The sequence below is a fragment of the Nicotiana sylvestris genome, chromosome 6, assembly GCF_000393655.2.
Source record: "Nicotiana sylvestris chromosome 6, ASM39365v2, whole genome shotgun sequence".
Taxonomy (NCBI): domain Eukaryota; kingdom Viridiplantae; phylum Streptophyta; class Magnoliopsida; order Solanales; family Solanaceae; genus Nicotiana; species Nicotiana sylvestris.
In genome coordinates this window covers 108248039-108272910 of record NC_091062.1, presented here as the reverse complement: position 1 = coordinate 108272910, position 24872 = coordinate 108248039, and the positions used below count along the sequence as shown (strand labels likewise).

General features: G+C 39.1%; 2 protein-coding genes across 3 annotated transcripts; both read right to left on the bottom strand.

Moving 5' to 3' along the window:
• Positions 1-21351, bottom strand: LOC138871075 (uncharacterized). Its single transcript, XM_070148928.1, has 5 exons — positions 20651-21351; positions 20254-20548; positions 19674-19772; positions 390-455; positions 1-324 (listed from the first exon to the last, which is right to left on the bottom strand). The coding sequence occupies exons 1-5, from the start codon at positions 21349-21351 to the stop codon at positions 1-3; spliced, it is 1485 nt and encodes a 494-aa protein (XP_070005029.1).
• A 1253-nt stretch (positions 21352-22604) lies between these two features.
• LOC104231282 (heavy metal-associated isoprenylated plant protein 3-like) lies at positions 22605-24573 on the bottom strand. 2 transcript variants are annotated; one of them, XM_070150185.1, is made up of 5 exons: positions 24382-24573; positions 24086-24281; positions 23612-23814; positions 23184-23271; positions 22605-23087 (listed from the first exon to the last, which is right to left on the bottom strand). In XM_070150185.1, the coding sequence occupies exons 1-5, from the start codon at positions 24388-24390 to the stop codon at positions 22750-22752; spliced, it is 834 nt and encodes a 277-aa protein (XP_070006286.1). In that variant the 5' UTR covers positions 24391-24573; the 3' UTR covers positions 22605-22749. The 2 variants fall into 2 exon arrangements, with proteins under 2 accessions (XP_070006286.1, XP_009782551.1); XM_009784249.2 differs by having other exon boundaries at positions 24387-24573.
• Positions 24574-24872: the final 299 nt, after the last annotated feature.

The window sequence follows — 24872 nt, the reverse complement described above, 5'->3', positions numbered from 1 at the left end:
TTATACATTTTGTAGCCCTTTTGAAGTCATAGAATAGCCTAGAAATACAGCTGGGATAGCTCTAAGAGCAAACTTGTCTGATTTTCTCACATCAATAACATAGCCTAGACATGCAAACACTCTCATATGGTCCAAAGAAGGAACATGACCATTTAAAGCTTCAAAAGGAGACTTGCCTTGAAGGACTGTTGAAGGCAGCCTATTTATAATATACACTGTAGTGGTGACACATTCACCCCAGAATTTGAGAGGTACAGAAGCTTGAAACCTCAGTGATCTAGCCATTTCCAAAATATACTGGTGCCTCCTCTTAGCTACTCCATTCTGTTGTGGAGTATACATGAAAGACTCTAGTGAATGATTCCTTTAGTTTGCAGCAACTCAAATACTTGAGAGTTGAGAAATTTACTACCATTATCTGATTGAAAGACTTTCGCAGAAGCTGAATAAACATTCTGAATCATAGAAATAAAGGATCTAAGAACAAAAATCACTTATGACTTGGTAGGCAACATAAATACCCAAGTATATAGAGAATAGTCATCTACAAGGGTTAAAAAATATTTCTTTCCATCATAGGTAATAACTTTTTTGTCACCCAAACCAATGGGTCGCGATGGGTACCCGGTGCCTTACTCAATCGAGTACTAAAGTAACGTATCTTTTGTATCATATTATCATAGGTAAATAAACCAGAAAGGCTGGTATGATATAACTACAATAAAGCATGAGGGAACTCGACATGGGATGACCCAACATGATATACCGACTTATACATATGACGTACGGGCCTATAAGGCCGGCATGATCGTTTATATACTCAAAACATAGGCTGACAAGGCCATACAAGTATCCATATACATGACATCTGTCTACAAGCCTCTAAGATTAGATAAATATCATAAAGTTTGGGACAAGGCCCCGCTATACCAATCAATACATGTCCAAATCATACTGACCAAATCGGCAACTCCGGAGCAAATGGAGCGCACCAACGCCTACTTAGAGGATTCTCAACCTATCTATCGGGACCTACGAGCATGGAACGCAGAGTCCCCAGGCAAAAGAGATGTCAGTACAAATAAAGTACCGAGTATGTAAGGCAGGAAAAGCCGTATACAATAGATACGAAAGAAACATGGAGTAAAGGACTCAACTTGTAAGTATGAATAGCTCTGTGAATTATGAAACATTTATAATGTCATGCATATATGTATAAATGTCATACCATGCATAGGTATATGCGTACATAATATCATCAAGCCTCTGAGGGCATCCCATCATATCATCTCGGCCACTGTGGGCAAAATCATCAACGTATACCAACTGATCAGGTGGTGGTGCATATATAACGCCATAACCTTTCCTCATATCTCATATATATATATATATTGTCATCTGGTCATGGGTCAATGTGCGTGTATAACTGAATGTAATGCATAAGAAGTAAGTTAATAAGATTTCTCGGTATGTCCTAAGATCATTACGCCTTTGATTAATATCATGAAATAAACTTTATCAACTTACATATTTTCTGAGACCCATGAACAGACGATAGAATAATAGAACATATGGGGAATCAAGAACATAGGATCCCCTAGTACTTGTAAGAATAGGATCATTTGTGAAAGTTGCGTGTTTGCTCGTTTCGTGTGTATCATATGGATCATGTCAAAAGGAAAGAAGGGATAGACTTAATATACCTGAGCCAATTATCTTGACAATCTTTCTAACACACGTCAATCACGACGAAACACGTAACGACTAGATTGAAATAGATAAAAATTCGTATGATATTCTTGAGAAAGATTACATTGTACTTCCTTAGAATCACAAATCTCACGTTGCTATAGTATTATGAAGTTTCATATGAATTCATTTTTGGGACTATATCAGTTACTTAGCAACATACATCTCTCTCTTAATGATAAAGGAAGGTCTCTTAAAATTGTGGGTTGTGGACCCCACTTGTGGGCCCCACTATTGTGATGACTTAGCCAACAATTTTCCTAAATATGCCACCTAGTCTCATGAACCAAGAGTCGTTGCTTAGTCTTAGCAATTAAACCCCTTGCTGCCACATTGGGGGTAATGTTTCCTCCAAACTTATCCACCAATTTCCAATTACATTGTTAATCTCCCATCAAAAATCAATAATTAACCAATTATTCACATAATTAAGAATTATCTCAAATTACTTAAAATACTAATCACTTTTAACACTCTTTATATTCCTTACTATCATGGTCATGTGGTACCTTGTATGACACTAGTCCGTAAATTCGGGGTATTACAGCTTGGACCGTAGTTTATCTCAAAATGTCAAACTTCAACAAAACTCATTTTTTTCAACTCGTATACCCTCTGACCTTCATGGCTTTACTTATCACTTATTATAAATAGCATAATACTTATAGTCTCAAAATAATCTTGTCCTTGAACTGATGTCAATTATCTTATGACAAATCCGACGTACAATACTATAGGGTGTAACATCAACGTAATACTGTGAGGTGTAACATCATTCCTCCTTTTGGAACATTCGTCCTCTAATGTTGATTGATGTACTTATCAGTCTCATAACCGGATAGTTCGTATGAATGGTTTCAATATTGTCCTTGCCGTTTAGGCAACTGTTCTGTGAATAAATCCAAAGTCTAGGGCATTCCCACCTTTAGTCCTCTTTCTTACACCACAGTCTGTGGTCAGAATTCTTCCAATCTCGTAACTGTTTCTACCTTCTGTCATGCAGGATGTACAACTTTTTCCTTGTCTGTGCGCCTATGCGACTCTTCCCTCCAGCTTTTAGCCAATCTCTAGGCCCCACTTTGGGAACGTATACAGAACTTGACAAGATGTCCCTCTGGGCATCTATAGGTGTACTGAAGTTCTTTGCTCAGTACTTTGTCGAACTTATGACTATTGCTATATCTTGTTTCATAGACCCGGTTATCCATCTGTATGACTTTACTGCATCTAGGTAGGTCATACTATACCATAACTCTTACTTTGATTTTATTATTATCGAGGGTTGCTACCCAACTCCAGGTTACTCTTGTTGCTTATCCTATATGTATAAATCGAAGTCCTTTAATGCTTCCTTATTACTGTTCATATTAAGAATGACGGACTAATCTTATCTTATACTTTGTAACTTTTATCCATCTATTGTTGATTCACCTCAATGTTGATCTATGATCTACCACTGATAACTTGAAACCTCTTACGTAATACATTGCCATTAGGGCTTACGTCGCATCGGGGAACATTTGAAGTGATTTGCCTGATCCACCTAGGGACGATACTATACTTAAATAACTGTATTTCATAGAATAATGTGATTCATCTTATGGGGGTATTCTAATCCCGTGCAATTCATGAAATCCCTTTTTTTCTTCAAATCATTACTCAATTGAAGGCCCAAATCTCATCCTTTATCTATCACAATTACACCCTTATTCCACTAATAGGGCAGCATTCCATCTTTTTTAAATGCTACTCAATTTATGTAAACCTGTTTGACTGGACACAGAGTTTAAGAAAAAACGAAGACTTTTGGAATTTGTGGTCCTAAACAAGTCAAAAAAGTGCCCAGAGTATTTGTGTGGTTATAAAAGCTTCTCATTAAGGGTCGAATTGTAAGTTTAAGCTAAATTGTTTCCAAATTTAGAAAAGGGTCATTCATTTTGGAACAAACCAAAAAGGAAATAGGTTCACATAAACTGGAATGGAGGGAGTACTAGTTTTAGACTCCATTGAGTTCATTCAGGCTATACCGAGCTTTCTATAACTTAGAGAAACCATCAGCTCTCTTGTTTTCATGGGCTTAATCCTAAGGACTTATCCATTCTCGTCACCTTCTCACTCACCTTTTCTTATCCTTACTCCTGTCTTCCTAAAACCTTGTCACTCTACCATACTTTAGCTTGTGACCTACACATATCTATTTGTACTTACTCGTAACCTTCCTTCAACTTGCTTGCACTATAAATTTTCTTATGTTATTCTAGAGCATCAAGAGAGACATCACATCGTCTCTAACTCTTATTTACTCTCTTAACTAGACCTCTCCGTACCTAGAACCTATAGGCTGGAAGATATGCCACTAATGACACCGCTATCATTCCTGGATCCTGAATCCCAGCACTTCTACCCCTCTATTTGAAGTATACACCTGAGTATCTTGTACGTTGTTCATCTTTACCTTACTTACGTTAAAATCTCACATCATATTTTTTATCTCTTTCATAACCCCCCCCTCTACATAGGTATAATTCACATCCACAACTTGAAGCTCTCTTATAATACTTGCACCTCTAGTGCATACACAATCTGGTGGGAGCACCATACTGACTTCTTATGAGGTTGGTACTCTTCTAAGTAGCTTTATCTTAGTTCCCACGCATGCCGAAATTTTTGTGCAACTCATATGATCTCAAATATTACTTTTGGTTTCACTTCCCGCTCATTAGCCACGATAGGTGCCACTTTCTTATGGAGTGCATACAATGTTGTAGTGAGATTGCTTTTACAAACCCATTTCTTCTTCAAGTTACTATGCTTAGGTTGAAGCCTTTTTCCTTATTTTCTCAGCTAGTCTTTTGTTGTAGTACTTAGGGATACCTTCTAGCTCTAGTAAAGTTGCAAGCTAATTACATCATATATTTGATGGATTTTTTTATGTTCTTGCTCGTCTATAATTATCCCTAGTTATTTATCTCCATGCCGTTGTGCTCGTAGGGTTGCTTCTGAACTGAAATTTTTGACTGTTTCCTAGTGGCACTCTCTTTTATTTCTGTAACACTTATACGGCTCCTTTAATTACCCCAACTCCTATCTAAATATTTCTTAAGGATCTTGATGTCATATCTGTGAGACTGAATTCCCCATATTGGGGTTCACTATGTTTATCTTGCTCGATCTGTTGATTTGTATGTATCCTCTTGTCTAGCCATAATTAGGCTCTTCCTGAATCAACTACTAACTACTCATTGACCTATTTTCATATCAATATTCTGCGTAATCTTTCTTGGGTTATTTCTTTTGTCCTAACTTACCTCACGTACTGTCTCCTTATGTATAAAGTATTCATTCACACTTATTTATCAATAACATCTGGGCAAGAACCCATACTGCCTCTCCCTGCAGTCGTGCTTGTGTAATGTTCTCGAGTTGTAACCTATCTATGGGATTTGAATAAGTGCAATCTCATCCTTTCTCACTCTTATCGCATCCTTCCTTTACTATTCCATAGTTACCTAAACCACTTAACTATAACTTAATACCACATCACTCCATATTCCCTTCTTTAGGGGAATACTAAGATTTAGTGCTACGACGATCTACCTATAGATGTTTTACCTCTTCATCTTTGGCATCTTTTCACATCATCGATGACCCTTACTCGCCTTGCGGTAATCCTTCTATACCAAGTATAACGAAATTCCTTACTCACGAGGGTGACACCTAGTGTAACTAGCACACATAGTCCCTTAAGCTTAACTTTGCTCACATTGCTTGCTTTAGGGAAGCTTCTTCCTGAATAACCTTTAAAGGGTATTCTTCTGTCGTCCATCCTATTATCGTCGGAATGCAATCTCTGAAATTCTCATGATACCGACTATTATCAAATCACTCAGTCCTAATTCATGTTTAGTTTATCTTGTTCACCAGCCCATACTGATTTCTATTACTCTGGGGGTATAAATTTCCTTCTGGTAATCACGTTAGAGTCATGAACTTATTTCTCGAAATGAGGATTTGACTTTATGGCCTATAATCTTTTGTTGTCTCAAGGCCTGTCACCTCTCATCTTTTCCTTCCCTTGACTATAGATACTATAATACTGTTATTTTTTTGATTTACCGTTGTTATTCATGTATCACATCTTACTCATAATGTTTCATTAACTCTCTTCTTATTTCCCTGGTAACATTTTTGTTTATCACTTTGTTCTGAAAACTTCAATAAGACATTCTTTTGCTTTTAGCTCCTCTTGCTCCATCCACTGGCTCTTCGGGTTGCCTAACATTCTCTCTCTACTAGGGATGAGAGTCATACTAAGGTAATATTTATCCCTTCCAGGATTTCAGTGCCTGTCTTTGTAATTATTTTTTTAACATTCTAGTATTCATATCTAGCTGCAGTATTTTAGAGTGCACCATCTGGGTGTCTCACAAGGAGATCTATTAGCACATTTGCAATATCCTTCGTAAATGTCAACTAACACAAATAATTCATCCATCATTTTGGGTTACTTTAACCCCAGTCGGATCCTGATAACCCATCATTTTCTTAAACTATATCTGTCAGCTCTCATAGGGCATAACTGAGATAGGTGTGGCCAATTGTTGTAACGACCCGAACCGTCGTTTCCTGTATTTTCGTCCCGTATTCCCTGTTAAATGCTTATTCATATTTCAATATGTGTACTTGGTGAATTTGAGTCAATTCGGATCGAGTTTGGTATGAAATGGGACAATTAGTCTTTTTAAGGAAGAATTAGTTTGGAAAAGTCAACCGGACGTTGACTTGTGAGTTAGAGGGCTCGGAATTGAATTCCGATGATTCGGTTAGTTTCGGGGGATGATTTAAGGCCTAGGACCGCAATCAGAATTAATTTTGGAGGTCCGGTGAAGAAATTAGCTCATTTTGGCGAAGTTAGTATTTTGGCGATTTCCGGTTGATAGGTGAAATTTTGATCCGACAGTCGGAATAGAATTCTGAGAATTTTTGTAGCTTCGTTATGTCATTTTGGACTTGTGTGCAAAATTTGAAGTCAATCGGACGTGATTTGATAGGTTTCGGCATCGGAAATAGAAGTTGGAAATTCTAAAGTTCATAAAACTTGGATTGGAGGTTGATTCATGATTTTAGCATTGTTTGATGTGATTTGAGGCCTCGAGCAAGTCCGTAATGTATTTTGGGACTGGTTGGTATTATTGGTCGGGGTCCCGGGGGCCTCGGGTGTGTTTCGGATGCCCAACAGGTCATTTTTGGAAGATATTTGCCGTTTTGAGCATAAATGTAATGATCTAAAGGTTCATTTTTAGTTCTAGATATCCAAATTTGATTTCGAGACTTCCAAAATTTAAATCATGAATTATAGGACTGTCTGGAAATTTTGGTTTAATTTCATCAAGTTGCGATTGGGTTTTTGACGTGAAATATGAGTTAATTGTTTAACGAGCGAAATGGGTATTGAACTGGGCAAACGAGCTCTGAATTGATTTTTGATTGAAGGTTTGTGTTCGTATTATTATTTGTGACTCATAGGAACAAGAATCGTCTAATTCTGAGTTCGTATGATGAAGTTAGAGCCATTTTAGTGAAAAATGGTTGTGCTGCAAATTTCTTAAAAGCTGTTGTATTTTCTGCAGCAGTGAACAGTACCCGCGTGGGTGAATAGTGAACAGTGACCTCACGCGCATGAACAGTGCCCCCGCGTGAACAGTACCGAAAATTTCTGGACAGATTTAATGTCCAGCAGTTCGAGTTTGGTCATTTTTATGACTTCCAAGCTCGGATTTTGGGCGATTTTTAGCAAGAAATCTTGGGAAATCTTGAGGTAAGTCACTTGTAATTATTTCTACTCTATAATATTGAATTATCATCGAATAATCCGACTAGATTACATGTTTTTGAGGAGTAAATTGAAGATTTAGGCCTAGGGATTTGAAAATAAGATTTGAAGATTTGAGGGGTCATTTGAACTCCGATTTTGGTAAATTTTATATGTACGAACTCATGGTGAGATGAGGAATCCGGTGATGTGACTTTCGTAATTTTTCGAGAAGTGGGCCCGGGGCTCGGGTTTTACGAATTTCGTGAATTTCGATATTTTTCGAGTCTTTTCGATTGAGTTATATTCCCTTAGCCTATTTTAATGCATTCGTTGTGGTTTTGACCAAATTCGACGCGCGAAGAGGTAAATTCGAGAGACAAGGGCATAACGGAGTAGACATTGGACCGTCTTGAGGTGAGTAATGATTTTAAATGATGCACTGAGGGTTTGAAACCCCGGATTGCACAACATACTGCTATGTTGAGATGAGACACGCGTTGTATGACGAGCGCGGGGTCATTTACTATTGGGGATTGTGACTTGGTCCATCCCAGTTGATATTTTTACCGCGTAATTGATAAAGATTTATTGTTTTTCACTATGATTGGGCTTATTGCCATATTTGGGCTTCGTGCCAATTATCTGAAATCTTTTGTGAATTTACATCACTATTTTCCTCACGAATTGAAATATTATTTGAACTCAGTCCAATTGAATTATATTATTTTGTGAACTCAGCTACATTTATACTCAACTCGAGATTTAATGATATTTATAATGTTGTTGAGCTGAGCACTATTGTTTTACTGATGCCCAAGAGGCTTATGATTATTTTCTGGACTGATTGAGGCCGAGGGCCATACGTGAGGATATGTTGAGTGATGTGAGGAGGCTTTCAGGCCTCGAGTGTTATATGAGGAGGCTTTCAGGCCTCGTGTGTGATGTGTGAAGGCTTTCAGGCCTATTGATATTGCACTTGGGCTGTAGGAGCCCCTCCGGAGTCTGTACACACCCCCAGTGAGCGCAGGGTACCCAGGTGAGTTGGGAGTGGGCCCGAGAGGCCGTTGCTTGTGTGTGGTGAGTTGGGAGTGAGCCCGAGGGGCTGATGTTGTGTGCTGGTGAGTTGGGAGTGAGCCCGAGGGGCTGATACTATACTGAGATTTACATATTGAGCCCGAGGGGCAAGCTTTTGATTTATCCTTACTGTGGAAATTATTTGTCTTTACTGTTTTAAAAGAAGAATTATCTGATACTCACTATTTTACTGTATAACTGATTTTACTGCTTGGGATAGCGCTATATTGTGCCGTTATGAGATTTCATGTTTTCAGTCGTTATTTATTTTTATTACTCACTGGGTCGGAGTACTCACATTGCTCCCTGCACCATGTGTGCAGATACAGGCAGAGCTGAGTTCGCTCCTGAGCGCTGATTCTTTCCATACCAGGCAGTGACTAGGAGTAACGAGGTAGCTGTTGACGTCTGCAGCCCCGTTTTCTCCCTTATATTTGTTATTTATGATAATTCCAGACTTTGTAAAATATTAGTAAACTCTGTAGTAGCTCATGACTTGTGACACCCCGATTTCGGGCTGAGTTGGGAGGGTTTTCCTTGTTCTATCACGTTTATTTTGCATTTAAGATTATATTGCCCATGATTTAGACTTATTCCTGCTAAGTAATTATAAAGAGATGTACTGTTTTGTTGATTGGCTGGCTTTGTCCTCACGAGAGGCGCCATCACGACCGGGTTGGGATTTTGGGTCGTGACAAGTTGGTATCAGAGCCTAGGTTACATAGGTCTCACGAGTCATGAGCAGGTTTAGCAGAGTCTCATGGATCGGTATGGAGACGTCTGTATTTATCCTCGAGAGGCTGAAGCACCTTTAGGAAAGACTTCATATTCTTGAATTCTTATCGTGCGTCTTTGATTCAGCTTGAAAAAGTGACTCTTATAATTCCTTCCACGTGTTCGTATGCGCGAACGAGCGCTCAGTATTAGATGTGCCTTGATGGCTTGTGATTACCTGATCGAAGGGAGAGATGTGACCTCTGTGAGTTGATGTTGGGCCAGTCTGAAGGACTTGAGGACGGATCTTTGCCTATGGCTTGAGCACCGAGGTGCTAATTGTGCGAGCGAGTGTTTTGAACTTATATGTCTGGTATTGTCCCTATTAGTGGGAATGATGGTTGGATAGCTACGTGAGGAGTATGTTAGTACTGCGAGATGTATCTATATGACACTTAATGATAGATGAACCATTAAGTGTTTGATTTCCATTGTAATTGGATGTGTAGCCCCGAGTTATGGGCGCGTGAATAATCTTTTCATGTCTCCTATTTGGAGTGAAGTAAATTTCGTGTTACGGTATGAGTTTAGACTCAGGAAGATTAAGTGACTTTGTAATGTGTATGACAGTGGAAGGTATACAAAATGTTAATTGGAGGCAAAATAGGTGGGTTATCTCATGCGGAGTGTTCTAAGGTGGTGTGATCCTTATGTTGTCTATTAGAAGATCTCATTTACAAGTGAAGAATATGCGTTGAAATCTAAATTATGCTGCCTAGAGAGTGGGCTTAACTGTTGTGTGATTGAATGCAAGAATTGCAGAAGAGTTAAAATTTCAGATGATTTGTGTTTCCACAAGCTTATGAAGGAGTGAGTTCAATCTCACTATGGTATTACAGCAACAATAGAGTATGTGCGTTATGATTTATTGAGTGCGTTTTGTTATATGGCTTTGATCAAAGTTGGGGAGTTTGCTATTAATTAAGTTGATTGCACGGTTAAGAGCTATATTGTTCCAGTCTGCCACAGAGATGCCTCGGTATTATTTGATCCCGGTACCACCTTTTCTTATGTGTCAACATACTTTGCTCATTATTTGGGTACGCCCTGTGAGTTTCTTGCTTTACCTGTTCATGTATCTACCCTAGTGGGCGATACTGTTATTGTAGACCGTGTGTACCGGTCATGTGTGGTGACTATTGGGGGTCTGGAGACCCGAGTGGATCTATTGCTATTGAGCATGGTGTATTTTGATGTCATTTTGGACATGGATTGGCTATCTCCGTGTCGTTCTATTCTAGACTGTCATGCTAAGACAGTCACTTTGGCTATGCCGGGTGTACCACGGATCGAGTGGCGTGGTGTGACTGATTATATCCCTAGTAGAGTGATCTCTTTCTTGAAGGCCCAGCGTATGGTTGGGAAGGGTTGCCTTTCATATCTAGCATTTGTGAGGGATGTTGGAGCTGAGACTCCTAGTATTGATTTTGTCCCAGTTGTGAGGGATTTTTCCGATGTTTTTCCTGCAGACCTGCCGGGCATTCCACCGGACAGGGATATTGATTTTGGTATTGACCTGGTGCTGGGCACTCAGCCCATTTCTATTCCACCATATCGTATGGCACCAGCAGAGCTGAAAGAATTGAAGGAGCAGCTTGGCACCAGCAGAGCTGAAAGAATTGAAGGAGCAGCTTTAGGAACTCCTAGATAAGGGGTTCATTCGGCCTAGCGTGTCCCCGTGGGGTGCACCTGTTTTATTTGTGAAGAAGAAAGATGGCACAATGAGAATGTGCATTGATTATAGGCAGTTGAATAAGGTAACAGTGAAGAACAAGTATCCTTTGCCTCGCATTGATGACTTATTTGATCAGCTTCAGGGAGCGAGGGTATTTTCTAAGATTGATCTCCGTTCGGGCTATCACCAGTTGAAAATCAGGGAGTCAGATATTCCCAAGACTGCCTTCAAGACTAGATATGGTCACTATGAATTTTTGGTTATGTCTTTCGGGCTGACCAATGCCCCAGCAGCGTTCATGCATTTGATGAACAGTGTATTTCAGCCTTATCTGGATGCATTTGTTATTGTATTCATTGATGATATCCTGGTGTACTCGCGTAGCCAGGAGGAGCATGCCCAGCATTTGCGTGTAGTGTTGCAGAGATTGAGAGAGGAGAAGCTTTATGCAAAATTCTCCAAATGTGAATTTTGGCTAAGTTCTGTGGCATTTTTGGGACACATAGTGTCCAGCAAGGGTATACAGGTTGATCCAAGGAAGATAGAAGCAGTGCAGAATTGGTCTAGACCATCCTCAGTCACAGATATTCGGAGTTTTCTTAGGCTAGCAGGCTATTATCGCCGATTTGTTCAGGGGTTTTCTTCTATTGCATCGCCTTTGACCAAGTTGACTCAGAAAGGTGCCCCATTTGTATGGTCCGGTGAGTGTGAGGAGAGCTTTCAGAAGCTCAAGGCACTTCTGACCACAGCTCCAGTGTTGGTGTTACCATCAGCTACAGGTTCATACACGGTATATTGTGATGCTTCCAGAGTTGGGATTGGTTGTGTGCTAATGCAGGAGGGTAGAGTTATTGCTTATGCTTCTCGTCAGTTGAAGCCCCATGAGAAGAACTACCCTGTTCATGATTTGGAGTTGGCTGCTATAGTTCATGCCTTAAAAATTTGGAGGCACTATTTATATGGCGTATCTTGTGAGGTATTCACTGATCATCGCAGTCTTCAGCATTTATTTAAACAAAAAGATCTTAATTTGAGGCAGCGGAGATGGCTTGAGTTACTTAAAGACTATGATATTACCATTCTATATCATCCGGGAAAGGCCAATGTAGTGGCCGATGCGTTGAGCCGAAAGGCAGTCAGTATGGGGAGCTTGGCTTACATCCCAGTTGGGGAGAGGCCTCTTGCAGTTGATGTTCAGACCTTGGCCAATCAGTTGGTGTGGTTAGATATTTCTGAGCCTAGCCGGGTATTGGCTAGTGTGGTTTCTCGATCTTCCTTATATGATCGCATCAGAGAGCACCAGTATGATGATCCGCATTTGCTTGTCCTTAAGGACAGAGTTCAGCATGATAATGCCAAAGATGTGACTATAGGTGATGATGGCGTATTGAGGATGCAGGGCCGTATTTGTGTGCCCGATGTTGATGGGCTTAGAGATTTGATTCTTGAGGAGGCCCACAGTTCGCGGTATTCCATCCATCCGGGTGCTGCGAAGATGTATCAGGACTTGAGACAGCATTACTGGTGGAGGAGAATGAGGAAAGACATTGTGGGATATGTGGCTCGGTGTCTCAACTGTCAGCAGGTGAAATATGAGCATCAGAGACCGGGCGGTTTGCTTCAGCAGATGATTATTCCTGAGTGGAAATGGGAGAGAGTTACTATGGATTTCGTGAGTGGCCTTCCTCGGACTTTGAAGAATTTTGATTCGATTTGGGTCGTTGTGGATAGGCTGACCAAGTCAGCGCATTTCATTCCGGTGTGTACCACATATTCTGCGGAGCGGCTGGCTAGGATCTTTATTCAGGAGATTGTGCGGTTGCATGGTGTTCCAGTTACTATTATTTCGGATAGAGGTACTCAGTTCACTTCTCAGTTTTGGAGGACTTTTCAGCACGAGTTGGGCACTCAGGTGGAGTTAAGTTCAGCATTTCATCCTCAGACGGACGGACAGTCCGAGCGTACTATTTAGATATTGGAGGATATGTTGCGTGCCTGCGTGATTGATTTTGGAGGTTCTTGGGTTGAATTTTTACCACTTTCAGAGTTTGCCTACAATAACAGCTATCAGTCCAGTATTCAGATGGCACCGTATGAGGCCTTATATGGGAGGCGGTGTAGAACTCCAGTGGGTTGGTTTGAGCCCGGTGAGGCTAGGTTGTTGGGGACAGATTTGGTCCAGGATGCCTTAGAAAAGGTGAAGGTGATTCAGGAAAGACTTCGCACAGCTCAGTCGCGTCAGAAGAGTTATGCGGACCGGAAGGTCCGAGATGTGTCATTTATGGAGGGCGAGAAGGTTTTGCTGAAGGTTTCGTCGATGAAGGGTGTTATGAGGTTCGGAAAGAAAGGAAAGTTGAGTCCGAGGTTTATTGGACCATTTGAGGTACTTAGGAGGATTGGAGAGGTGGCTTACGAGCTTGCTTTGCCGCCTAGATTGTCGGGTGTTCATCCGGTATTCCATGTGTCCATGCTCCGGAAGTACATTGGGGACCCATCTCATATTTTAGATTTCAGTACAGTACAGTTAGATGAAAATTTGACTTATAATGTGGAGCCAATGGCTATTTTGAGTCGACAGGTTCAAAAATTGAGATCAAAAGATATAGCATCAGTGAAAGTACAGTGGAGAGGTCGGCTCGTGGAGGAGGCTACTTGGGAGACCGAGCAGGAGATGCGGAGCAGGTACCCGCACCTATTTGAAACTCCAGGTATGTTTCTTAACTCGCTCGAGGACGAGCGTTTGTTTTAGTTGGGGAGAATGTAACGACCCGAACCGTCGTTTCCTGTATTTTCATCCCGTATTCCCCGTTAAATGCTTATTCATGTTTCAATATGTGTACTTGGTGAATTTGAGTCAATTCGGATCGAGTTTGGTATGAAATGGGACAATTAGTCTCTTTAAGGAAGAATTAGTTTGAAAAAGTCAACCGGACGCTGACTTGTGAGTTAGAGGGCTCGGAATTGAATTCCGATGATTTGGTTAGTTTCGGGGGATGATTTAAGGCCTAGGAGCGCAATCAGAACTAATTTTGGAGGTCCGGTGAAGAAATTAGCTCATTTTGGCGAAGTTAGTATTTTGGCGATTTCCGGTTGATAGGTGAAATTTTGATCCGACGGTCGGAATGGAATTCCGAGAATTTATGTAGCTTCGTTATGTCATTTTGGACTTGTGTGAAAAATTTGAAGTCAATCGGACGTGATTTGATAGGTTTCGGCATCGGAAATAGAAGTTGGAAATTCTAAAGTTCATAAAACTTGGATTGGAGGTTGATTCATGATTTTAGCGTTGTTTGATGTGATTTGAGGCCTCGAGCAAGTCCGTAATGTATTTTGGGACTGGTTGGTATTATTGGTCGGGGTCCCGGGGGCCTCGGGTGTGTTTCGGATGCCCAACGGGTCATTTTTGGAAGATTTTTGCCGTTTTGAGCATAAATGTAATGATCTAAAGGTTCATTTTTAGTTCTAGAGATCCAAATTTGATTTCGAGACTTCCAGAATTTAAATCATGAATTATAGGACTGATCTGGAAATTTTGGTTTAATTTCATCAAGTCGCGATTGGGTTTTTGACGTGAAATGTGAGTTAATTGTTTAACGAGCGAAATGGGTATTGAACTGGGCAAACGAGCTCCGAATTGATTTTTGATTGAAGGGTTGTGTTCGTATTATTATTTGTGACTCATAGGAACAAGAATCGTCTAATTCTGAGTTCGTATGATGGAGTTAGAGCCATTTTAGTGAAAAATGGCGGTGCTGCAAATTTCTTAAAAGCTGCTGTATTTTCTGCAGCAGTGAACAGTACCTGCACGTGAACAGTAACCGCGTGGGTGAACAGTGACCTCACGCGCATGAATAGTACCCCCGCGTGAACAGTACCGAAAATTTCTGGACAGATTTAATGTCCAGCAGTCCGAGTTTGGTCTTCTTTTTTTTGACTTCCAAGCTCGGATTTTGGGCGATTTTTAGCAAGAAATCTTGGGAAATATTGAGGTATGTCACTTGTGATTATTTTTACTCCATAATATTGAATTATCATCGAATAATCCGACTAGATTACATGTTTTTGAGGAGTAAATTGAAGATTTAGGCCTAGGGATTTGAAAATAAGATTTGAAGATTTGAGGGGTCATTTGAACTCCGATTTTGGTAAACTTTATATGTACGGACTCGTGGCGAGACGAGGAATCCGGTGATATGAATTTCTTAATTTTTCAAGAAGTGGGCCCGGGGCTCGGGTTTTGCGAATTTTGTGAATTTCGATATTTTTCGAGTCTTTTCGATTGGGTTATATTCCCTTAGCCTATTGTAATGTATTCGTTGTGGTTTTGACCAGATTCGATGCGTGAAGAGGTAAATTCGAGAGGCAAGGGCATAGCGGAGTAGACATTGGACCGTCTTGAGGTGAGTAATGATTTTAAATGATGCACTGAGGGTTTGAAACCCCGGATTGCACAACATACTGCTATGTTGAGATGAGACACGCGTTGTATGACGAGCGCGGGGTCATTTACTATTGGGGATTGTGACTTGGTCCATCCCAGTTGATATTTTTACCGCGTAATTGATAAAGATTTATTGTTTTTCACTATGATTGGGCTTATTGCCATATTTGGGCTTCGTGCCAATTATCTGAAATCTTTTGTGAATTTACATCACTATTTTCCTCACGAATTGAAATATTATTTGAACTCAGTCCAATTGAATTATATTATTTTGTGAACTCAGCTACATTTATACTCAACTCGAGATTTAATGATATTTATAATGCTGTTGAGCTGAGCACTATTGTTTTACTGATGCCCAAGAGGCTTATGATTATTTTCTGGACTGATTGAGGCCGAGGGCCATACGTGAGGATATGTTGAGTGATGTGAGGAGGCTTTCAGGCCTCGAGTGTTATATGAGGAGGCTTTCAGGCCTCGTGTGTGATGTGTGAAGGCTTTCAGGCCTATTGATATTGCGCTTGGGCTGTAGGAGCCCCTCCGGAGTCTGTACACACCCCCAGTGAGCGCAGGGTACCCAGGTGAGTTGGGAGTGGGCCCGAGAGGCCGTTGCTTGTGTGTGGTGAGTTGGGAGTGAGCCCGAGGGGCTGATGTTGTGTGCTGGTGAGTTGGGAGTGAGCCCGAGGGGCTGATACTATACTGAGATTTACATATTGAGCCCGAGGGGCAAGCTTTTGATTTATCCTTACTGTGGAAATTATTTGTCTTTACTGTTTTAAAAGAAGAATTATCTGATACTCACTATTTTACTGTATAACTGATTTTACTGCTTGGGATAGCGCTATATTGTGCCGTTATGAGATTTCATGTTTTCAGTCGTTATTTATTTTTATTACTCACTGGGTCGGAGTACTCACATTACTCCCTGCACCATGTGTGCAGATACAGGCAGAGCTGAGTTCGCTCCTGAGCGCTGATTCTTTCCAGACCAGGCGGTGACTAGGAGTAACGAGGTAGCTGTTGACGTCCGCAGCCCCGTTTTCTCCCTTATCTTTGTTATTTATGATAATTCCAGACTTTGTAAAATATTAGTAAACTCTGTAGTAGCTCATGACTTGTGACACCCCGATTTCGGGCTGAGTTGGGAGGGTTTTCCTTGTTCTATCACGTTTATTTCTGCATTTAAGATTATATTGCCCATGATTTAGGCTTATTCCTGCTAAGTAATTATAAAGAGATGTACTGTTTTGTTGATTGGCTGGCCTTGTCCTCACGAGAGGCGCCATCACGACCAGGTTGAGATTTTGGGTCGTGACAATTGTACATATCTCTGTTACTGTTGAAGGTAACTCAAATGTTTATATCTCACTTCCTGAATGGTAAATAATGATAATCTTCACTAGCTGGGTACCTCGTACCCTTTCTTCACCTTGCTTCTTTTACTTGTTAAAACTTGTATCTACCTTTCGATGCTCTCATTGCTTTTTACCATGCCTTAAGACTCCTTATCAAGAAGCTTACACATTTTAGTATACACATGACCTGCTGAAGACCTCACATTTACTCATCATAAGCATAATGCAAAATTGAGTTCCTCTGACTCAACTCTTCCACAGCTATATCTCTTACCAACCATCTTTCTAGATGTAAGTATCGTTGTATTACGAATAAAATAGAATTTAGGAGTTTTAATTCTTACAAGTGATCTCTACCACATGATCTAGAGTAAGAAAAAAGAGTGACAGTCCTAAATGCCCTGTAGCCTCCTGCTTATAAGTGTGGTGCACAACACACCCATAAATAAAACTCTATTAGACACGGCTTGTAGACTCCCTAGGATAGAATTGCTCTAATAGCACTTTTGTCACGACCCAATCCAATGAGCCACGATGGGTACCCGGTGCCTTACTCAACCGAGTACCAACGTAACATATCTTATGTATCATATTATCATAGGTAAATGAACCAAAAAGGCTGCCATGAGATAACTAGAATAATCATGAGCGAATACTCGACAGGGGATGACTCAACATGATATACAGACTTATACATATAACGTACAGGCCTATAAGGCCGACATGATCCTTTATATACTCAAAACACAGGCTGGCAAGGCCATACAAGTATCCATGTACATAACATCTGTCTACAAGCCTCTAAGAGTAGATAAATATTATAAAGGTCAAGACAGAGCCCCGCCATACTAATTAATACATGTCCAAATCATACTGACCAATTAGGCAACTCTGGAGCAAATGGAGTGTACCAATACCTTCTGCTGAACTGATAGCCTACTTGAAGGATTCTCAACTTGTCTATTAGGACCTACGGGCATGAAACGCAGTGTCCCCAGACAAAAGAGACGTCAGTACAAAAAAAGTACCGAGTATGTAAGGCAGGAAAAGCCGTATACAATAGGCATGAAAGAAATATGGAGTAAAGGACTCAACCTGTAAGTCTGAATAGCTCTATGAATCATGAAACATTTATAATGTCATGCATATATGTATAAATTTCATACCATGCATAGGTATATGTGTACATAACATCATCAAGCCTTTAAGGGCATTCCATCATATCATCTCAGCCACTATGGATAAAATCATCAACGTATACTAGCTGATCAGATGATGGTGCGTATATAACACCATAACCTTTCCTCATACCCTATATACATACATACATACATACATACATACATATATATATATATGTATATATGTATATATATATATATACATATACAACGCCATCTGTTCATGGGTCAATGTGTGTGTATAACTGAATACAATGTATAAGAAGTGAGTTAATAAGATTTCTCAATATGTCCTAAGATCATTACGCTTTTGATTAATATCATAAAATAAACTCTATCAACTTACATATTTTTTAAGACCTATGAACAAATGATAGAATAATAGGACATGGAATCATGAACATAGGAACCCATAGTACTTTTAAGAATAGAGTCATTTGTGAAAGTTGCGTGTTTGCTCGTTTCGTATATATCATATGGATCATGCCAAAAGGAAATAAGGGATAACCTTAACATACCTGAGCCGATTCTCTTGACAATCCTTCTAACACACATAAATCATGATGAAACACGTAACGGCGAGATCGTAATCGGAAAAAATCCGTATGATATCCTTGAGAAAGATTGCACCGTATTTCCTTAGAATCGCAAATCTCACGTTGCTATAGTATTATGTTGTTTCATATGAATTCATTTTTGAGACTATATCTGTTACTTAGCAACATACACCTCCCTCTTAATGATATAGGAAGGTGTCTTAAAATTATGGGTTGTGGGCCCCACTATTGTGGACTTAGCCAATAATTTTTCTAAATATGCCACCTAGTCTCATGAACCAAGAGTCATTGCTTAGTCTTAGCAATTAAACCCCTTGCTGCCACATTTGGAGTAATGTTTCCTCCGAACTTATCCACCAATTTCCAATTACATTGTTAATCTCCCACCAAAAATTAATAATTAACCAATTATCTGCATAATTAAGAATTATCTCAAATTATTTAAAATACTAATCACTTTTAACACTCTTTATATACCTTACTATCATGGTCATATGATACTTTGTATGATACTAGTCTATAAATACAGGGTATTAATGCTTGGACCGTATTTTAACTCAAAATGTTAAACTTCGACAAAACTCATTTTCTTCAACTCGTTTAACCTTTTACCTTCACAGCTTTACTTATCACTTGTTATAAATAGCATAACACTTATAATCTCAAAATAATCTTGTCCTTGAACTGATGTCAATTATCTTACGACAAATCTAACGTACAATATTATGGGATGTAACATCGACATAATACTGTGAGGTGTAACATCTATCGGGTCCCCACACATCACCATGCAATGTATGAACAAAAATTAGTAGTAGTACATAGAGGAAATGGTAGCCTTGTTTGCCTTGCCAAAGGGCATACAATGCAAGTGTCATCAGAGTTTTTATAATTATGATGCTGGAATCCAATCATGGTTTTCAAAGTCATTGTAGGCTCATGTCCTAACCTCCTATGCCATAAGGCTACATCCATTATTCTATTCTTAGTGATCATATTTATAGTAGGTAAGCTTTTTTTGGAGTTAATAGCCTAGGAATTATTCTGGGAACTTGAGCTTGGATATCGGTTATATTGACCCCTGCAGAGTAGAAAATATAAAGACTATCATCTTTTCTATCAATCCCCTTCACCTGACCACCGGAGAGTTCCTGAAAAATGCATAAATCAGGAAAGAACATCACTGCCCATCTTATCTCCTTTGTTAGCTTTGAGACAGATTACAGATTGTACTTGAAATCAGGTATATGAAATATATTGCTAATTGTTTGGCCCTGAACAATATAAGTTGATCCTATGTGACTTATGGAAGCAACATTTCCTGTAGGCAGTTGAACTGTACTATTATTACCATTAGTCAACCTCTTAGGATTAACTAATAGGCTAAGAATGTGCACCATATGACTCGAGGCACTTGAGTCTACTATTCACTTAGCTAACACTTCTGGAGTCACTACACAAGATGTCATACCTACTGGAAATGGTGTAGTTGTAGTTGAGTTGTTCCCCTCACTTCTTTTTCCCAGTAGCTGAATTATCTACTCATACCATTCTTGAGTGAACCATGAAACATTTATCATCACATTCTGAGTCCCCCGTACAGTTATTGCACCATATTGAACTTGTGAATACCTGCAAAATTAGTTGTGAAATTTTGATTGTTCTTGTAGCACCTGTTGTTTCCTGAGTAAAATGAGTTGTATTTCCTGATCCAGCTTTCTTCTTGGTCTTAAAGTCTAGAGGATATCCATTTAGCTTATAACACGTCTCCCTAGTGTGCCCTTTAAAGTTGCAATAGTCACAGTATATAGTATTCTTCTTGGACCTGTAGTTGCTCCCTCCAGTATAACTATGTCCACTAGGGTAATTGTTGCTGAGTCCTCCAGTATGAGTATGATTTTTTGTGGCATTATTGTACCCTTTACCACTGAATATACCAGTACTGTTGTTTAGTATTCCTCTAGTTTTACTACTAAACAAGGTAGTGCCTTTAGTAACTTAAGAGACCTGTGATGAATGGCACATAGACCTTATGCTTTTCTCAGATATGATCATTGCATAAACTTTATTGATGGAAGGGACATGCAACATGTTCAAAATCTGATTGCTTGACTGAGAATGGGACTCATGTAGCCCCACAAGAAACTGTAGTAACCTTTGATACTGAAAATGCTCCACATATTTTTTCGATTTATCACAGCCACACCCAGGGCAGGGCATACGAGCATCGAATTTTGTGCAGAATTCTTTCAACTTAGAGAAGTAAGTAGGCACATATGATATTCCCTTAGTTAGTGTAGCAATCTGCTTATGAAGATATAACACACGAGAACCATTCATTTTATCAAATCTCTCCTTGAGATCCATCCAAATCTTATGAGCACTCGTGGCATACACCATACCACACAATAATTCAGCACTTACTAAGTTCATAATCCAAGAGAGTATTATTGCATTGTATTTTTCCCACAATTCATGAAGAGATACATTGAATTTCTCCTTAGGATATCTACCATCCACAAACCCTAGCTTACTTTTTTCTAGTAAAGTAACATGAATTACACTACTCCACATTATATAATTTTCAGGTCTAGTTAATTTGACTGAAATCAGAGAACTACCTGGAGTATCACATGGCTGGAGAAACAAGGGATGATGTTGGTCAATTAAAGTTGAGCTACCGCCAGTAGCTGCTATGCTTGGGTCAATTTCTTCATTCTCGACCGTCATTGTTAATGAGGAACTCGAGCTCAGATGAAGAAGCAAAAAATAGAGAAGAAACTGCTAATTGTTCGAATTAGCCATAACTTCAAAGATATCGAAAAATTTATCAGAACACTAACACTGAAGGCAACTTAGATCTAGGAGATTGATAACGAAGCGTGAATCATAAACGCGAGCTCTGATACCATGATGAAATCCTAGATCTAATCTGAGCTGCTAACTTGAGAATGAAGGAGGGGCACTTACACATTAATGGAGAAGAAAGAGTTCCTTCATTTTCTGTTACAAACACTGTACACTAGCCGTGTATATATACAACCAAGTTAGCTACTAACTACCTACTTAACAAACTAAATTTTCCACTAACTTAGCTTAGCTTACATCCAGTTATACATTTCACTAACCATACACCTAATACTTCAACACAAATCCATTATTCTTTTTGGGACGAAAAGAATGATTAGAATTGTATATTATCTACCGTAATTAGTGGCAGAAAACTAATTCTCCTAACATGATACTAGTTGAAAGTTAATTTGTTACGAATCAAAGTTTAAAATTTAGACGGTAAATAGATTGTTGGTATACTTTTAAAGTAGGAAGTTGATATTGGGTAAGAGAAACTAATACATAAATTCGCAGAAAAATTCCTAAAGTGGAGAGGGGGACCATTGGAAAAAATGCACAAGAAAACAGAGTGTCCGTCCGTCTAAGCCTATAGTCTGCATCTCAGAATGTCCCTGCATTGGTCTAAACAGAAGTAGTAATTTGTTTTATTTTCTGTATCGTACGTGATTCGTGGGTATTTCTTGTGAAAAAAGTTGCTCAGCTTTTTTTTCTTAGCAGGAACTTATACATTAGGTGCTGCCAAATGGCAATAGTGACTCCGACAAATTGACGGATGGCTGCAAAATGATAGTTATAGTCTCTCTTGATATTAACATCTCTATTTTGTGTGCAGAATAACTCCAACATTTGATGAATAAATAGTTTCATCTTTTGCGATATAAACCGATCTAGTATAATAAATTACTTAATCGATACCAATATGGAATCACAGATCATAATTACCCTATTCGGATCATTTCATGTGCAAAATACAAATCATAAGAAGACGATGGTGATAACCATTTTAACTAAAACAGTATAGATCAAATACTACTTCATAAGGATTGCTCCAACTCCATATGCAAGATAAATATGTCTTCAACCAGCCTTCAACTAAAAGTTTTATTAACAGAAAGGTAATGGTATTGTTCAAACTTAAGCCACTTCAACAATAGTTAGCTTCCTATAGTCTAATGACTGACATATAGTATAAAATTGGATAACCATCTCCACCCCCCTATTGTTTATTTACAATTCTCATCCTTTTCTACCAAAAAGACACTAGCAAATACTGTCTCACATAATACTGCAAGCATGAGCATTTTCATCACTGAAAATCTCAGAAGCCTGAATTGCAGAGTACATGTCCATGTACGGATACCCATAGTGAACCTGCATTCCATTATTATCCATTTGCCACGCCTTGTTATTGTCGCCACCTTGCCCATCCTTCCCTTTTCCATTCCCGCCACCGCCACCGCCATTTTTCTTCTCTCCCCCTTCCTTCTTCGACAGCACAATTACAACATCTTTTTTTAGCTGCCTCTTTAAGTCCTCCACCAATTCCTTCATATCCATTGAACCAGTCACTGTTACCAAGTCCTTTTCCATGTCCATTTTCATCTCCTTGTAACCTGCAATTCATATTGTCCGTCAACATTCAGGACATTACGGATAAAAACTACTGTTAAAATAGACAGAAGAAGAAGAATCTTTAATATTAGTCTCACCTTTGTTTTTAGTGATAACTTTCTGAATCTTTTGGATACATCCTTCACAGTGTAGGTGTATCTTCAGTACCGCAGTGGTAAACGGAGGCTACAACGGATAATTAATTATTTTAGTAATATTCAAGTTTCTCAGAACTAACGAACGTTATTGACAAAAATCCATTAGGCTGTGGCTTATTCCCAGTATATTCAATATCGGAAAACCACCACTTGCCATTTTTAAGTAAAATGCGCTGTAAGCGCAACGTAAATTTGAAATACACTGGAATTGAATAATGACAACGAGTCGTACCATGAAATGCATGCTAACTTGCGCCGACAAATTAAAGAGAAAAGAAGTAGCATGCAACAGAATGAAAACGACGTACGCAAACAGAGAGGTGCAGAATCATTGAGCAGATAGAATATGCAGTGTAAGTAGCCAATACCTCTCTCTCTTTGGGTTTCTGCTTCTTATTTTCACCATTTTCTCCAGGGACTTTCTGTTTCTTGCAATCCTTAGGCAACGGAGAGACAAGCTGAACTGCCTTGTTCGTCTTCCGCTCAACCTTCTCCTTTAGCTTCAGTGGGTCCACTTTCCCTATTACTGTCACCTTGTTCGCTTCGCCATCACAAGTCACCTTCTCCACACCTTTATTTTTACTCGTAAAAAACCAGTTATTAAGAATAAATGAATACTAATATTCAGAGACGAGAAAACAAAAGCAAAAATAGAGCGGAAAATCGAAGAAGCAAATCAGATTCACAACTCACAACAATCAATCTGTCTGAGATCTAACTTGATGGCAAAAACAGAGCAAGATATAACGATGAAGAAGAAGAAGAACAAACAGTACAATTTAGGGAAACAAAAAAAAACGAAGAATATTAGAGAAATTTAAAGGAATAATCATGCATTGTACCTTCAAAACTTCGAACGGCTTTGATAATCTTAAGGGTGCAACCATCGCAGTGAAAATCAACTTTCAAAACCACGGTTAAGTTGCCTCCTTCCTTCTTCTGCTGCTCTTCGCTCTTCGTCTTTCCTTCATTCTTTTCTCCTTCCTTCTTCTGCTGCTCTTCTTTCTTCATCTCTTCTTCATTTTGCTTGTTCGTATTCTGCAAAAATACAACCACAATTAGCCAATAACATCATCTTCAGTCAATCGCTCAAAAAATATTGTGAGAAATAATCGAAAGAAACAATTTCAAATCTTACCTTACCCATTGTGTTCAAAATCACTCCTGTTGAAAATCAATTTGGAAACAGATAATTACGAAAACTCAAATCTAGTACTAGTGTATTTATAAGGGGCCTGGCTCACTGTGAAAAACAGCAAAGGGTAGTTGTACGTGAAGAAAGTGGAGACGGGAGACTGGAGACTGGAGAGTGGAATCGTCTTGTACGGATATGTTAATGGCGTAGCCGCGTTGGAATACAGGCTGTATTATTATGTTATAATACAGTTTATGCATGGTTTATAAGAAAATTAAAATCAAAGGGCTAAAACAGGGATTTCACCATAAGTTAATACTCACAATATTTTTTAATGTTTTATGTTTTTTCAAAAAAAAAATAAATTTAAACAGCATTAATGATGGAGAAAAAAAAAACCTAGGTGGACAATTGTCGTCTTACCATACAAAAATATGGTTCAATTTATGATTTCTTAGACATTAAACCGTATTTTCACGAACCATATATCAAGA

Bases quoted from the DNA above. Each gene is read 5' to 3' on its own strand.
- LOC104231282 (XM_070150185.1), bottom strand. The intron at 23,272-23,611 runs GTATTGGCTACT...TATCCGTTGTAG, and splicing joins AGAAACCCAAAGAGAGAGAG to CCTCCGTTTACCACTGCGGT. The intron at 23,088-23,183 runs GTGAGACTAATA...TATGAATTGCAG, and splicing joins AGTTATCACTAAAAACAAAG to GTTACAAGGAGATGAAAATG.
- LOC138871075 (XM_070148928.1), bottom strand. From the start codon at position 21,351: ATGACGGTCGAGAATGAAGAAATTGACCCAAGCATAGCAGCTACTGGC. The intron at 20,549-20,650 runs GTCTATGTGCCA...TGGTATATTCAG, and splicing joins ATATCTGAGAAAAGCATAAG to TGGTAAAGGGTACAATAATG. The intron at 325-389 runs GTATTTGAGTTG...ACTCCACAACAG, and splicing joins GTAAATTTCTCAACTCTCAA to AATGGAGTAGCTAAGAGGAG.